Source organism: Pocillopora verrucosa, chromosome 13 (genome assembly GCF_036669915.1).
Source record: "Pocillopora verrucosa isolate sample1 chromosome 13, ASM3666991v2, whole genome shotgun sequence".
NCBI classification, from domain to species: Eukaryota; Metazoa; Cnidaria; class Anthozoa; order Scleractinia; family Pocilloporidae; genus Pocillopora; species Pocillopora verrucosa.
Window position 1 is genome coordinate 1,672,608 of NC_089324.1, and position 16,413 is coordinate 1,689,020.

Consider the following 16,413-nt stretch of genomic DNA (forward strand, 5'->3'; position numbering starts at 1 on the left):
TTAGGTTCCATTCGGCCACGAGACACGTGTTAGTCACAAGCATAGCCAGATCGAAGGATTGTCGAAATACTAGAATAATAGAACGGGGAAAGAGGTATGTCATCTTATATATTTTTGTATTTATAAACCGAAACGTGTATAATCAAGGTAGTTTTGTTGCGCATAAGATATTTGTGTTGTTTTGATTTATCTATAAGTATATACACGCCTCGCGTGTTCGAGTGGGTGACGCGATATCGAAGGCGTTCGTCGAGGGTAAGAGTACACGGTAATTTTGGTCAGCGGGAAAAAATATGAAACCCGCGAATATTGCAAAAGCCCGCGAAAGGATGACATCTAAAAACTGCAGACAATTTTTGATTAAGACACTAGAATGCGTAATGATGGCGGCGACTAATCATTCTTCTTTAAACAACTCAGAGACTGACTTCCTTGAGGAAAACCTTGAAAATTGTTCTGTTGAAAATCAGTACTTCTTGGGTTATTTCGAGGGGAAAAGAGACGAGTTCAAGGATATGCTCGAGAGGTTTCTTCTTGTTAGTTCCACATGCTTTGTAAACAAGGCCTTGCACTCAAAGGAGTTAAATCACAAGAGGTTTTCGCAAAATGATTGGCAGTTTCTCTTATTCTTGGCTGATTTTTTTGCCTTAATCAATTCGGTGTGGGCCTTGTAGAGACTTGATCTTTTGCCGCAATTTTGTTAAAAACTTACGCAATGCACCGGGCGTAAAAGTGTTGAAATATTTAAAAGTATTTCATATATAGGAAGCTCTTGGAAAGCACTCTAAGTACGCATTATGCATTTGCAGCATCTCCCGTCTTTGAACACAATGGTGGTAATGTACCGATCCAATTTTTTGGCAAACCGTTCACCATCGTAAGCAATGGAACTCGGCATTGCCTCCACGGACCAGCAAAGGTGAGAATTCCTTTTGAAAACAGAGTTTGAAATATAATGGAACGTACCTGTAGTATTCGATTATTGCATAACCCGCGAAACTGTTTTAATTTTTCTGGGTATTTTAGTGGAGGAATCCATCGAGCTTTTCGCATACTGAGGAAACAAAATCGGGAAGGTCATTTACATCCATTTACTTCAGAATTTCCCATAAACGTAGCGTGTGTACAATTCCTGAAATTCCCGTTTGTTATTTCACGAATTATCTGATGTTTCAGTGTTGACAAATTTTTCGTATTACGTAAGTAAAAGACATTGAACTTCTCTCAACGGACTCAACGCTGCAAGGAGAATCTCTCTCATAATTTACTTAGACATTACCGTCTAAAATTCAAACGTTACTGTTAGGCTCAGCATTAGCGCATTGATAACCTAGTAAATAGCTCAAACATACTGAAAACATTTTTATTAGTTTTTGTATATCTTTATCTGTGAGCTTCATGTGAGTAATCAAAAACAGAGAAGGATAGTTTGATGGCTTGTTTTCATGAATCTAGGATTTTGGGAATCGCTATAAACTACGCGATCACGCATTTAGTAATATTTCTTCTTCTCCTAATGATTGATACTGGAAGAAAACAGTAACGGTGTAATGCTATTTTATGTGCCCGATATAAGAACAAATTTGTACTCGTATTTAGTTTACAGGTAAAGATCCTATCTCAATGGTTATTTTATGACAACCACAAAATACTCAAACAAAATCAAGAAACTGCCGCAGGACCTCAAAGCTCCTTTCTTCAGAACGATCTTGAACAGTCCTTTTTTGAATTTTTCGTGGGGAACAAGTGCTGAAGCTTACATGACGTATTTTAAATTTAACCGCTGTACTATAAATTGTGTGTTCGACCTTCGACGAACGCCTTCGATATAGCATCACACTGTTCGAGTTTAGGACATTTCGATTAGCGTTTATTGTATGATAATTACCTATTTTAATTTATTGTATTTCAGTTTTTACGAACTTTCCAGTGATTAATAAACCATTGTACACTCAAATAAAACAAATTTATTAAAAACTGGGTGGGAAATAATACATTTACCCTTTCATTCCCAATATCTCAGTAGTAATTCTCCTTACTGTCTGTTATACAATTCTTATGATGTTAGTTTAGAGTATTTTGTATTTGATCAACTAATAATACCTAATTGAAATTTTTCTTTATTCTCATCACTTGTCTGCTTGATATTGTATTGATATGGTTAGGAGAAATTTTGTCTTGGTCATTTACAATGTATGAGAGTTGAAGGTTTACACTGACATGAGATATGATAATTCTCAACCAATTGTTCACATTAACAAAAAAAAAAAACAAACCAATGCTAGTCAGAAATATTTCTTTTTTTATTGCTTATGTTTTCTAAGTTACTGGCTAGTGTTGAAACTATTTCCATGGCTTTCGTGAACACATGAAGTAAGAGAAGCCACCAAAGAACTGAAACCATCAACTCAACATAGCTAGACATAAATCTTAAAAAAAAGGTTTTGATTTTAAGGTAGACATAGTCCTAAAGTTTACCAAAAAACAGTGTTCCTAGTTAGATCTGAATCAGCCTTCACTTTGATAGTTGTTTTCTAGATCTTACTTGGTAATAAGAGTAAACTTATATACATGCAAACCCCAATGCTAAGGAGTAAGTTCTAGAAACCATGCATGTGTATCTGGTCTGGTTTGGCCAGTTTCAGCTGTTTCAGAAAATCACTGATATTCTGATGCTGGTCACCTTGTAGCTGTATCACCTCCCCATATTTTGGGTTTTAAAAAACTGTTCCATTGCAGTTGAATTCCTGCAAAGGCGAAAAAAAAGAAAAATATTGAACATGTGACCCTCATTGTTTCAGGGGTAGTTACCCCTTTCTACTGCACTTTCATGCTACAGCTTGCTTGCATTCGGAAAATGTTGGTTTCAGAACACATCTGTGAAACAGGACATGTTCCTGTTTAGGACCAAGTTAAGTGTATTGATTATGGCTCTCCCTGTAACACATGAAGGGTTAGAGAAGCCAGCCACATTAGATTTAATCCTAATAACACCAATAGAGATAGCAGAATTGAAACGGAATATAAGATGTAAGATTTTACGCCACTATCTCAGTCGGTAGATTAATTCTAATAAATTAATATATAATTAAATCATATTACAGAATTGAAATTCCCTAAGCGTGGATGCCTACTATGAAAGAGCGTGATAGCCGATCAGTAACAAAGTGAACCTGTAAGGGAACAACGTCCAATACGCAGAAAAATAATGAGGATCAAAATGCGCCAATGACAGCGTGCCATAACCCACCAAGAGCATCAAATCAAGGTGCTAAATATAGTGACACATAAACTTTTAACTTCTGTTTCGTGCTCAAATCTTTTATTGCACTCTAGTCGAATGGCATGTACACAAGATCATGTGACTTCTAACGAATACATTAGCATATCTGACATAATTAAGCGAGCATACATTAGTCAGGTAACATCCCCCTTCCTTTGGGATGACAACTTGAAAACAATAATCACAATAACATAATCAATGTTCCTTAATCAAAACGTCAAGTCCAGTTTCTATCAAATGTTCAGAGTCCTTAGTGCAAGTAGTCCTTAAGGTAGGCAGGTTCTCTGACGGTCCTTTTGGGGCGTTGTGCTACAGGAGCATGTACTACTTGATGATTGGCCCCCGACTGGACCGATGCTTCCTGGGTGCTGTTGGCCCTAGCTTGAATCATTTCCTGATTCTTGTTTGGAGTGTCTGACGGCGTCTATTCAGAGGTTTGTTGGACTGGTGGTGTCCACTGTGGGGACCTCTGTGGTATGGGCTGCTCGCGAAGGTCTGCCCTGTTCCTTCGGTAGGTCCCTTTCTCCGTCTCGACTTTGTATGAACGTTCGTCATGTCTTTTCGCCACCATGGCCTGTTCCCATACTCTTTTTCCTAGTCGGAATGGTCTCATCCTGACCTGAGCTCCTTCTTCTAAGGGGGAAAGGTCACGCATTCCTCTGTTGTAATACAGAGCTTGCCGCGCCTGCTTTGCCTGCGTCTTCCTCTTTACTGTTTCAGCTGGTACACACTGCGGCTTTAGTAGCTCTTTGGTTGTCGGGAGTTGTGTCTTACAACGCCGGCCAAGTAACCGTTGGGCAGGACTGGTCCCCATTGACACAGTAGGGGTGTTTCTATGCGCCAGTACTGCAAGGTAAAGGTCACCTTTGGTGTCTTTGGCCTTTCGCAGAAGTCGTTTCGCCTCTTTGACAGCTGCTTCTGCCTTGCCATTTGTCTGTTGGTGTCCAGGACTTCCTGATTGGTGCTCAAAACCCCATTCGTTGGCAAAGTTACTGAATTTCTCGCAAGAAAACTGTGGGCCATTGTCACTTATGACGATGTCTGGTATGCCTTGTCTCGCGAAGTGGCATTTCAGCTTCTTTATGACAGTGCTGGCTGTTGTGTTAGGAAGGTGGTCGATTTCCCAGAAATTTGAGAAATAGTCAACAACGATCAGGTAATCCTGGCAATTGATGGTGTACAAATCTGTACCAATCTTCTCCCATGGGCGTTCTGCAATTTCATGGCTCATCAAGGTCTCTCTCTGCTGCCTCACCTCATATTTGCTGCACGTCTCGCATTGTGAGATGTACTCCTTTAGCTCGGCGGTCATGCTGGGCCAGTACATGCACTCTCTAACTCTCCTCAAACAGCCATTGACGCCGATGTGTGAGCTGTGAAGGCGTTCTTTCATCTTTGGCCGCATCTGTTTCGGGATGAGGAGTCGCTCTCCTTTGAAGATAAGACCGTCATAGACGCTCATCTCGTTCCTGAAGCTGAAGTAGGGTGCAAGTACTGCTGGAAGTTCTTGCTTTTCCTCTGGCCAACCAATCTGGATGACTTCCTTTAACTGCTGCAACACGTCATCATCACGGGTGCTGCTCCTTATCTCCTCCAGTCTTTCATCAGTCATTGGCAGTAGTTTGACTGCGCTTACACGTTCGATTTCCCCTTGGGTATTCTCAGTGGTGGGAAGAAATGCCCTGCTGAGGGTGTCTGCGAGGTACATCTCTGGACCTGGTTTGTAGACAATGGTCACGTCATACTTCTGAATCTTCAACAGCATCCCTTGTAATCTCGTGGGTGCGGTTCGGAGTGGCTTGTTGGAGATGGCTGCTAGCGGCTTATGATCACTCTGAACTGTCACTGAGCGACCGTAGACGTACTGGTCAAATTTCTGTAGCGCAAATACTACTGCCAGCATCTCCTTCTCAATCTGTGCATAACGTGTTTCTGGGTCTGTCAAGGCACGGCTTGCAAAGGCTATGGGTTGCCCATTCTGCATAAGGGCAGCCCTAAGTCCCTTTTCACTTGCGTCGCATTGCACTGTGAGTTCCTCACCAGGGTTGTAATACTTCAACAAGGGTGCCTCTGTCACAAGCTCTTTGACCTTCTCAAATGCTGCCTCGTGTTCATGTTGCCATTGCCATGGTACATCTTTACGTGTCAACAGCTGTATGGGTTCTAGCACCTCTGCCAGCCGTGGCAGAAATTTTGCAAGATAGTTCACGAACCCGCATAATCGCCTAACAGCTTTGACATTGTCTGGCTTGGGCATGTTGTGTACGGCCTCAATCTTTTCTGGGTCAGGTCTCAGGCCATCTGCTGTGACCAGGTGTCCCATGTAGGGTATCTCTTTACATAGCAGCTTTAGTTTCTTCTTGTTGAGCTTCACTCCTTGCTCTCTGCACCGCTGTAAGAACTGCTGCAGCTTGTTGTTGTGGTCAGCGGTTGCCTCCTCATCTGTCTCCCCTACTCCATAGATGACCATGTCATCGTGTGCTGTCAGCAGGCCATCTAGTCGGTCAAGTGCTTGGTTCAGCCTCTTCTGGAATATCTCACTGGCCACACTGACTCCAAATGGAAGGCGTTTCCACCGGTACCTGCCGTAGGGAGTGTCAAAAGTCGTCAGCCTGCTCGACTCGTCATCCAGTTTTACATGCCAGTAGCCGTTTCTGGCATCTATTTTCGTGAAAACTTTTGCTCGTGCAAGGCTTGGGAGTACATCATCTATCACAGGCAGGGGGTATCTCTCTCTCTTCAGTGCTTTATTCAGTTGCTGCGGGTCTAAGCAAAATCTCAGATCACCCGATTCCTTTGTTGCAATGACAAGGTTGCTCACCCAGTCGGTGGGCTCATCAACAGGCACCAGTACACCAATGTCTGTCAGTCTATCAAGCTCAGTTTTGAGCTTCGGTTTATTGGCGAATGGCACTCGTCGCGATGGTGCAATGGTGGGAGGCACAGAAGGGTTAACGTCAAGGTGCTGCAGTCCTTCAAGTGTCCCCAAATCGCCCTCAAATACGTCACGGTATTCTTCAATGATTTCTTGTGCTGTCTGGGACTTAGTATTTGCCACTTTCGCTGCAGCGATTTTCTCGAAATTCTCTTCGTGTACTTCAATAAGTCCCATCTGCTGTATCACTGCTGCGCCTAGCAGTGGGGTGAGATTCTCGTTGACGATGATGAACTCTACGGAGTATTTCTTTTGATTCCTAGGATTGCGTATGGTCACGCGGTAGATTCCTTCAGGTTTAAGTTCAGTCTTATTCCACATCTACAAAACACGTTTCGTCGGCTGGATATCTTCTTTGTTGACGTATTTACTTGGCAAAACATTTACGGTTGCACCGCAGTCGATATGGAACTTAATGGGCTTCTCGTTGGTAAGCATCTGTGCGTATATTTCACGTTCCGAGACGCTGTTGACAGTTCCTGTCATCTCTGGTTTCGAGGTCACGCAATACAGGAATTCTTCCTCGCTGGTTTCGTCTTCTTCAAATTCAACATTGTGTGTTTTCTCTCTTGCTCTGCACTGGGACGCGAAGTGGTTTTTTTTTCCACATGCTACACAAATACGGCCCCAAGCGGTGCAATTGGTTCTGCCTTTACGATGTTTTCGCCCACAGAAATCACATGGCCTGTCGCTTGTGTTGTCATCGTTGGGTTTCCGGTTCGGATAATCTCGGCCCGTTTGCTTCGGGTATTTGCGCTCTGGTTTCTTCGGTCTCTCCATCTTCACCTTATGGACATCTTCAGGTTCCTGTGTAGTCTGATCCATATTCTTAAGCTGTGTGTTCGAGACTTCGTCGCTTTTCGCGATCTCGATGCACATTTGCAAAGTTAGTTTGCCTTGACGGAATAGGCGTTTGCGCGTTCCTCCATCACGTAGGCCAAGTACGATTCGGTCGCGGATGAGTGTGTCGTGTAAACACGTGCAGAAATTGCATGTTTGTGCAAGTGTCCGTAGTTCTCCTACGTAGTCATGTATGGATTCTCCTTCCTTTTGATCGCGGCTGTTGAAGACGTAACGCTCGTACGTTTCGTTCGTCTCACCGATCGCAAAATTGTCAAATTGCTTGATTATCTCGGACAGCTTGCGCCGGTTTTCGTCGCTGAGGTCAAAGCTGTTGTAAATCTTGACCGCGTCGGGTCCTACTGAGTAAAGGAATAATACCACTCTGTATTCCTCCGTCTGCTTGTCGAGCTGTGCTATGAGGGAGTAGTTCTCCCCTTGCTGTTTATAAACTTTCCAGTTTACGGCCTTGTCTTTCGCCGACAGTTTTAAGCCAGTGGGCGGTTGTATGCCCTGCATCATCGGCGGCGGGAAAATTTGCTGTGAGGGGTTTCCACTCGAAGACGGCGGTGGACCAGGCATCTGTACGGTTTCAAGATTCGTTTCTGCGTACTGAATGGATTCAGGGTTCTTTTCTGCGCTCGAACTCAAACGGTGTAAAGGTTTGACGAGCTTTCACGCTGCCACCATGTTTCGTGCTCAAATCTTTTATTGCACTCTAGTCGAATGGCATGTACACAAGATCATGTGACTTCTAACGAATACATTAGCATATCTGACATAATTAAGCGAGCATACATTAGTCACGTAACAACTTCCTCACCTGACGGTCGTCGTAATATGCGACTAACACAGTCTATAGACTACGATTTTACGCCATTATGGTGTATAAACTGTAAGATTTTAAGCCGTTTACTAACGATGTATATATGTAAGATTTTACGGCTAGTAACTAACGGCGTAATTTCTTCCAGTCGGCGATACACATAATGTAAATTTTACGCTAGTAAATTAATTTACATTACATATTAATTTGTTATAATTAATTTACCGACTGAGATAGTGGCATAAAATCTTACAGTATATAGACTGCGTTAGTCACATATTACGCTGTTATATATATCCCCCTTTGAAAAGCCTCTTCTTTTCAATTGAGTATTCTTGTGCATATTTCCCCTTCGTTTGTAAGGTCTACACGGGTGTATTTTGATCGAGGATTCAGTGAAAAGGAGAAAAAACCGGCCAGATAAATTTATTTTGTGGAAGAATGAATCTACTTATGCAAAAATTTCGGCCTCCGTATCACCCCCCCGATATGTGGGCAGACTGGAGCACCCAGTAGGAGAGGCTCGCGATTCTCATCACTAGTTTCTCCGCGTCTATACTTGGAACGCCTGGGAGGAAAACGGCTCGAGTGTTGTAACAGAAGCTCGAGTAATGAGGTTCTTATCCTTACCCTAGGGAATAATACCAAACAGAAATAGCTCTTAGAGAGATTTACAGGACATTAATGAGGTCTTATTCTGTTCTTTAGTCCTCATTAAAGCTGCTTGATTAATGTGCAGAACATCTGGGAGAGCTTTTGTTTGTGCCATAAAATCACATGGAAACCATCAAATTAAGCAACGGTGGTTCGCTACCCGCTCTTGGTCGTGGGACATGGAAAGCAAACCAGAGAAGGTCACCTATGCCGTGGAAATGGCGATAAAAGCTGGATACAGACACATTGACTGCACAGCGGTTTATGGTAATAAAAAAGAGGTCGGACAGGCTTTAAAGTCTTGTATCGGAAAAACGGTACGGAAATTTTATGGACTGATTCTCTCTGATTCTCTCTGACCCTCAGTCAGTAAAGTCGAGCGAAAGAGCGGGCTGGGAAAGCGACAAACTTACAAAATTTTGCAAAAAAAAAATGTTTAAAGTTTTTTCAGGGCTTTTATCCGGTCTAGATGTGCCTATTTCGTTTACATCGCTTCTTTCACCGCACAAGGACGCGCTTGTGCCTACCAAGGAGCGAGAATATACATTCTAATGTTGAGTACGAAGGGTTAATTAAACCCTCATCATTTCCTTTATTCTCATGACCTTAATATTTACATAATATTAATATAATATTAATATTAATATAAGGGTTAATTAAACCTCATCATTTCCATTTTTCTCGTGACCTTAATATTTATATAATATTAATATAATATTAATATTAATATAAGGGTTAATTAAACCCTCATCATTTCCTTTATTCTCATGACCTCAATATTTATATAATATTAATATAATATTAATATTAATATAAGGGTTAATTAAACCCTTATCCTTTCCATTATTCTCATGACCTTAATATTTATGTAATATTAATATAATATTAATATTAATATAAGGGTTAATTAAACCCTCATCATTTCCATTATTCTCATGACCTTAATATTTATATAATATTAATATAATATTAATATTAATATAAGGGTTAATTAAACCCTCATCATTTCCTTTATTCTCATGACCTCAATATTTATATAATATTAATATAATATTAATATTAATATAAGGGTTAATTAAACCCTCATCCTTTCCATTATTCTCATGACCTTAATATTTATGTAATATTAATATAATATTAATATTAATATAAGGGTTAATTAAACCCTCATCATTTCCTTTATTCTCATGACCTTAATATTTATATAATATTAATATAATATTAATATTAATATAAGGGTTAATTATACCCTCATCATTTCCATTATTCTCGTGACCTTCATATTTGAGTCAGGAGTGAAACTGTAAGGAGAAATTAGATTCTAGTCAGTCTTAGGGGTTAAAGGGTTAAATTGACAAAGTTACTGGAGTATTTATGAGAATACAAAGGTTTGCATTATTATACGATTAAGAGTATCTCCTTTTTTCTTTTCTTTAAATATATTTATTTTGGCATGTTAAACCACAATATTTTTGTCAAAAGCCTTGCAAGACATTTCCAAAAATGTAAGCTCAGAAAACACTTCTTTTCCAAGGTCACACATTCGTTTAAAAGTCTCTTGAATTGACTAACTAATCACCTTTGGAAAAAGGATTTAAAATTTTCTTTCCTGGAAGAACTAACCGCGTTCGAAACCTAAAAGCTGTCACACTTTGCTTGGCTTGTTCACTGAACTTATGACTTAAAAAAATAAATTGGAGTTTTTTAACTTCGGAACTCTTGTAAAGAAATACTCTACACGCTGTCTTGTTTCAGATTAATAAACTTAGATGTCTGATAAGCATTTTACAGAGATGCTTTCCTCTGTGTATCGATCCGAGTTGTCCTTCGCAGATGGTGTCCTCTTTTTACAGGCCTGTAATTAAATAGTTGTGAGCTTTACTAAATTTAGTTCATTCGGCCACAGAGGTTTTATCAAAGTCATGGCTCTTAAGGTGCGCTAGGCACCGGCCAATTTCCAAAATCAAATGTCACGTTGTCGCCCATGATCATAAATGGCGCCCATTGAGAAACTTTGTCAAAGCCGTTATTTCTCATCCAATTCCTGGCCTTCTGGAGAGATTCACTTGCGCTTTCACCGCGGTACAAATGTTTGTAGAAACAAGTCATGAACCGCTCTGTGGCTGTGTCATCCAGGGCCCATCGTGCCGCTAACACTGAACGAGTTCCGGATCCCAAGAACGCTCGGGCAATTCCAATAACTCCCTCGGTTCTAATCTGCCCACGAGCACTGTGACAACAACTAAGCACCACTAGTTTAGCTCGCAATCGAGTTTTTGAAATATCTGCCATCGTCAAAAGGTACTCTTCTTCTCTAGGAAAAGGTGGGAGTAGGGTAGGGTGCTCAGGAGAAAGAGCAATCTCCCCTCTTTCGGGATCTCCATGCGCAGCAATGTGTATCAGGCTCACTGAATTTATCGCTTGGAGTACAGAATGCTTTGTAGCGGACTCTCCTATCAAAGGCCTTACGCCAAGAAGTGTTCCAATCATCTCTGCTTCCTTTCTTGCATACGGCAATGGTATCATATTTCTGCACCTTCCCTTGTAAATCACCGTTCTAACCACAGGGTCACCCACTACCAGTGCCCCGGTCTGACTGTGATAGTCTGGAGGACTGTCTTGAACAAGCTTCAGAGTCGTGAGAGAGGGAACCAACCGAATCCTGCATGTCTCTGATAAATACTTGCCTCCTTCGTCAGCCAAGGCTGCAAATGGCACTTGGTACACACAGGAATCAGGGACAATTATGATCTCGGGCTCCTTCAGTAAACTGGCCACGGGAGCAATGATTATGTTGTAACACAAGTGAAGACTTGTTTTGAAATCTTCGGTATCACAGTAATGCAGTCCTGATCGGTTGTTGGGGCGAAGTGACATCAGTTCTTTAAAAAACTCATCTATCTCAGGGACTATTCCGGTCATCTTGTTTGGGTCCAGGTTCACTTTCTTTTCTGAAAAAAGAATAGCTCCCGTTGCTTTTATTATCCAAAACCGTACCTCATCTCCACCAACCGAAATGTACAGGCATGCACAGTCTGTTTCTTTTCTGATGATCCCTTGAATGCCGCACCAAGATTGTGGATCGCTTGAGATCTGCTCTTGAACAGAGTACTGAGCTGTCATCAAGTCGGCCAGGCCTCTTGCCCTTCTCAGCTCTTCGACGTCAAGGGCGTCTTCAGGCTTTCCAGTGGAAGAAAGCAACCTGCTGAACAACTTGTAGGGAAAGGTGCCGTACCTTTCTAAAAGAGATATTTGAAACTAATCGTTTTCTTTAAGAAAACCTCTCAAAGTTTCGAACTTTTGAATGACTTGAAAAAGATACGAAGAAGCTTCCTCAAGATGACCTTTTGACATCATTAACACCGATAGATCACAAAGGCACCAAAACTCGTTAAAAATGTGTCCAATATCCCTACTTAATAGTAGAGCTTGCTTAACGTATTCTTCGGCTATGTCATTTTTACCAAGAGATTGGTAACACAATCCTAACTTCTGGTAGCTGACTACTATTTTTTCTTTATCACCGATGTCCATATAAATTGTAAGGGCTCTCTCGTAATATTCTTGAGCCTTGTCATATTCACCACGCTTAAGAGAAATTGAACCAAGGTGTATGTAGTCTACTGCTTCTCCAATTCTATCATCCATACCCTTTCTAACTTCCATTGCCTTCTTTAGATAGTCGTCAGCCTTTGCATACAAGCCGAGTAAGAGAAACGTTGATGTAAGGTTTCTATAGCTTGTTGCTTCTCCATCCCTGTCACCAATTTCTATTTTGATAGCGAGTGCTTTCTCTTGATATTCTCGGGCCTTGTCATATTGACCGAGTGATGCGAACAAAGTTCCTAGGTTTCCGTAGCTTGTTGCTTCTCCATCTCTGTCACCAATTTCTATTCTGATAGCGAGTGCTTTCTCTTGATATTCTCGGGCCTTGTCATATTGACCGAGTGGCTGGAACAAAGTTCCTAGGTTTCCGTAGCTTGATGCTTCTCCATCCCTGTCACCAATTTCTATTATGATAGCGTGTGCTTTCTCTTGATATTCTCGGGCCTTGTCATATTGACCGAGTGGTCGGAACAAAGTTCCTAGGTTTCCGTAGCTTATTGCTTCTCCATCTCTTTCACCAATTTCTATTCTGATAGCGAGTGCTTTCTCTTGATATTCTCGGGCCTTGTCATATTGACCGAGTGATCCGAACAAAGTTCCTAGGTTTCCGTAGCTTGATGCTTCTCCATCCCTGTCACCAATTTCTATTGTGATAGCGAGTGCTTTCTCTTGATATTCTCGGGCCTTGTCATATTGACCGAGTGATTGGAACAAAGTTCCTAGGTTTCCGTAGCTTTTTGCTTCTCCATACCTGTCACCAATTTCTATTGTGATAGCGAGTGCTTTCTCTTGATATTCTCGGGCCTTGTCATATTGACCGAGTGATCGGAACAAAGTTCCTAGGTTTCCGTAGCTTTTTGCTTCTCCATACCTGTCACCAATTTCTATTGTGATAGCGAGTGCTTTCTCTTGATATTCTCGGGCCTTGTCATATTGACCGAGTGATTGGAAACAAGTTCCTAGGTTTCCGTAGCTTGATGCTTCTCCATCTCTGTCACCAATTTCTATTTTGATAGCGAGTGCTTTCTCTTGATATTCTCGGGCCTTGTCATATTGACCGAGTGATCGGAACAAAGTTCCTAGGTTTCCGTAGCTTTTTGCTTCTCCATATCTGTCACCAATTTCTATTCTGATAGCGAGTGCTTTCTCTTGATATTCTCGGGCCTTGTCATATTGACCGAGTGATCGGAACAAAGTTCCTAGGTTTCCGTAGCTTTTTGCTTCTCCATACCTGTCACCAATTTCTATTTTGATAGCGAGTGCTTTCTCTTGATGTTCTCGGGCCTTGTCATATTGACCGAGTGATTGGAAGCAAGCTCCTAGGTTTCCGTAGCTTGATGCTTCTCCATCCCTGTCACCAATTTCTATTTTGATAGCTAGCGCTTTCTCTTGATATTCTCGGGCCTTGTCATATTGACCGAGTGATTGGAAGCAAGTTCCTAGGTTTCCGTAGCTTGTTGCTTCTCCATCCCTGTCACCAATTTCTATTTGGATAGCGAGTGCTTTCTCTAGATATTCTCGGGCCTTGTTATATTGACTGAGTGATTGGAACAAAGTTCCTAGGTTTCCGTAGCTTGTTGCTTCTCCATCCCTGTCACCAATTTCTATTTTGATAGCGAGTGCTTTCTCTTGATATTCTCGGGCCTTGTCATATTGACTATGCGATTGGAACATTTCTCCGAGCTTTGCGTAACACAGTGCCTGGCCATGTATGTTTCCCATCGTTTTCATGATGTTGATTGCTGATTCGTAAAATTTCCAGGCCTCCATTAATTTACTTTGTACCTGAAGTATTTCTGCCAGTTTTAAATGTAGCCTTCCTTTTTCAGCGGTGTCATTAGAATCCAGGTATAGGAGGAATGCCCTCAGGTATTGTTCTGTACTTGTGTAATCCTTTATATAATCGTAAGCACAGATTATTGCCAAGTAGATGTTACGGAATATTAAGTTTGCCGATGAACTATCGATAGCCTGCGCCTGACTGTGTAATATAATCAAACATTCCTTGTATACCTCGATGGCTTGCAACACGCGACCAGTTTTGCGAAGGAACTTGGCGACTACTATACCTATCAAGATAGCTAATATAGCTTCTTCTATGCTGTCCATCTTGACCCTGTTTCTTCTCAGTTTGAAAAAAAAAAAAGGAGAAATAAGTGAAAACTTATACACAGACTGTTTGTCTTTAAATTTCAATTTTTATCTTCCCCTCCCTGCCTTGTATTCTTTTTGTGTTCACGCGCGGTGCACGTGATTTCACAGTTAAGTTAGCAAATCACGTCAAAGAACTCTAACCTTTACATTGGAAAACTGAGGTAGACATTTTTCGCATACTTTTATTTTATTTTATTTTAGCCAATTGTTGTGGTTCATTTAACAAGTTTAATACATATTTTCTACGGAGTTTGGACTCTAGCCCCTTGTTCGTAGATCGATATTTTACATTGTCCATCAAAGAGGCCTAGAGGAACACACCTTTGCCGTCTATTCTAGGGAGTTACGACATCACGGGCGACGAGTGGGGAAAGAAAAAAAGACCGAAATACGAGTGGTCAGCGGGGAAACAAATTTAATAATTCGTATAGAGACATATCAGTTATAGTTGCGGAAAACAATAGTGTTGTAAAGCCGAAATATCAACAGTATCCTTCGCTAAATAAAATGGTAAGCAATCTTTCAAAAGTGTTGATGGCACATATATCTTTTACTGCTGTATTAAACAATAGAGGTATCGGAAAAGGCATTGGTGGCATCCGGAAAGAAACAAAGAAGAATTATATTTACGTTTTGTAACTTGCTGCGTGACGAAAAAAGAAAACCAAAACTGTGGTCCCCAAATGAATTCTCCCACCTTGCCCCAAAAAAATTTCAAATTTTCCGCAACATCACCTGTTCCTATTCTTAGGTCTGGCCAAGCCTTTATGGTCATTGGCTCCCGTGTAGCCCCTAACTATGGCTTATAAATATAGGTGTTTAGTGTTAAATTGTAAAACTCCCCGAAGTCTACGGTAGTTAAACGAAACGCGTCGGAAAATAAAGAAATTTTACAACTACCGTTCGCAGAGTGCTACTCACTCGTTTAGTTTTAAAATTTTTTTTTAAAAATTCGGTGCGATGGCTGTGGTCAGTTTTTCCATGCAGATTGTCTGGAAATACCTTTCGCAGAGACGTGGGGGGGGGGGGGGGGGGAGGAACAGAGATACCAACACAACATTTCATCTGCCGTTCGCTTCGAAAGTTAAGTTTTCATCCCGAGTTCATTCGTTAAATAAAATAGGAAAAAAAACACTTCGAACGGAAAACAGAATTATTTTAACGCCTGGATCTTTTGAAAAAAGGTCTCCTAAACGAGTGGCCCTGATTAAAAATATTTAAGCACGGTAAACACATTAGCCTTAACTTGGCTGTTTCTCGAAGCTCAGTGTTTTCCTAAATGTCTTTTTCACGTGAAATGAGGCGATTGCTTTTAAAAAAACCGATTTACTGGGCTCTCAAGAGAGCTCGTGTCGAATCATACTGCTTACTGCTAATTCGAAACTGCCCAGCCCATATCTTAATAGGCTTTAATAATAATCGCATTTCCTTGCAACAAGCTCGCGTTTCTAGATATTAAATCAGAGAGTAGGTTTTCTTTGATCTGCTTCCTAAATATATATTATGACTCACAGGTTTTGCATGTGTTCAGAAAATGTTCTATATAAGCTACCTTTCTGTAAAGTCCTGTATTCTATGGAGTGGTTGTTATAATTGCCCGTACATAATCGATACGAACTTTATTTGATAATCTTGCATTTTGATTGTGAAAATCCTTGAAAAAGTGCATTATTTGTCGACGTTTTTGGAAAAGTGATGTAAGGTATCGAAATATAAACAATGATCTCTTTTCCTTTATATATCTCACTCAGTGGAAGAAGCCATAGCTTCTTTTCAAATAGGGGGGAAGTAGTGAGATTTCTGTAAGCTGTTAATGTTGTTATTCTTATGATAATTTTTTTGAAGCTTTCGTAACGATGCTAGTGTTGTTTGGATTTCTACAACAGTCAGCATTGATGCAAATTGCCTTTTGAAGTTAGAAACGTTCGTTATTCATTTTGATGAGGGTAAAGGGACTTGTATAAGATCTTCCGAAGGAAGTCAACTTTTTACTGGAAAAAAGTAGAAGACCTACATGGTAAAAAGTCAAGAATTTATAAAAATTATATTTTTTGTCTCTTGTCACGCCATCAAGTAAACGGACAGAGTCGGCTTAAAGCCAAGAACCATCGAGGA

General features: G+C 40.8%; 1 protein-coding gene and 1 pseudogene across 1 annotated transcript; both read right to left on the bottom strand.

Annotated features, from left to right (window-relative positions):
• Positions 1–6,539: 6,539 nt before the first annotated feature.
• On the bottom strand, positions 6,540–7,640 carry LOC136277814 (uncharacterized). The gene has a single exon (XM_066160523.1). The coding sequence runs from the start codon at positions 7,638–7,640 to the stop codon at positions 6,540–6,542; it is 1,101 nt and encodes a 366-aa protein (XP_066016620.1).
• Positions 7,641–10,467: 2,827 nt separating this feature from the next.
• Positions 10,468–14,253, bottom strand: LOC136277815 (tetratricopeptide repeat protein 28-like; annotated as a pseudogene).
• Between the last annotated feature and the right edge of the window lie 2,160 nt (positions 14,254–16,413).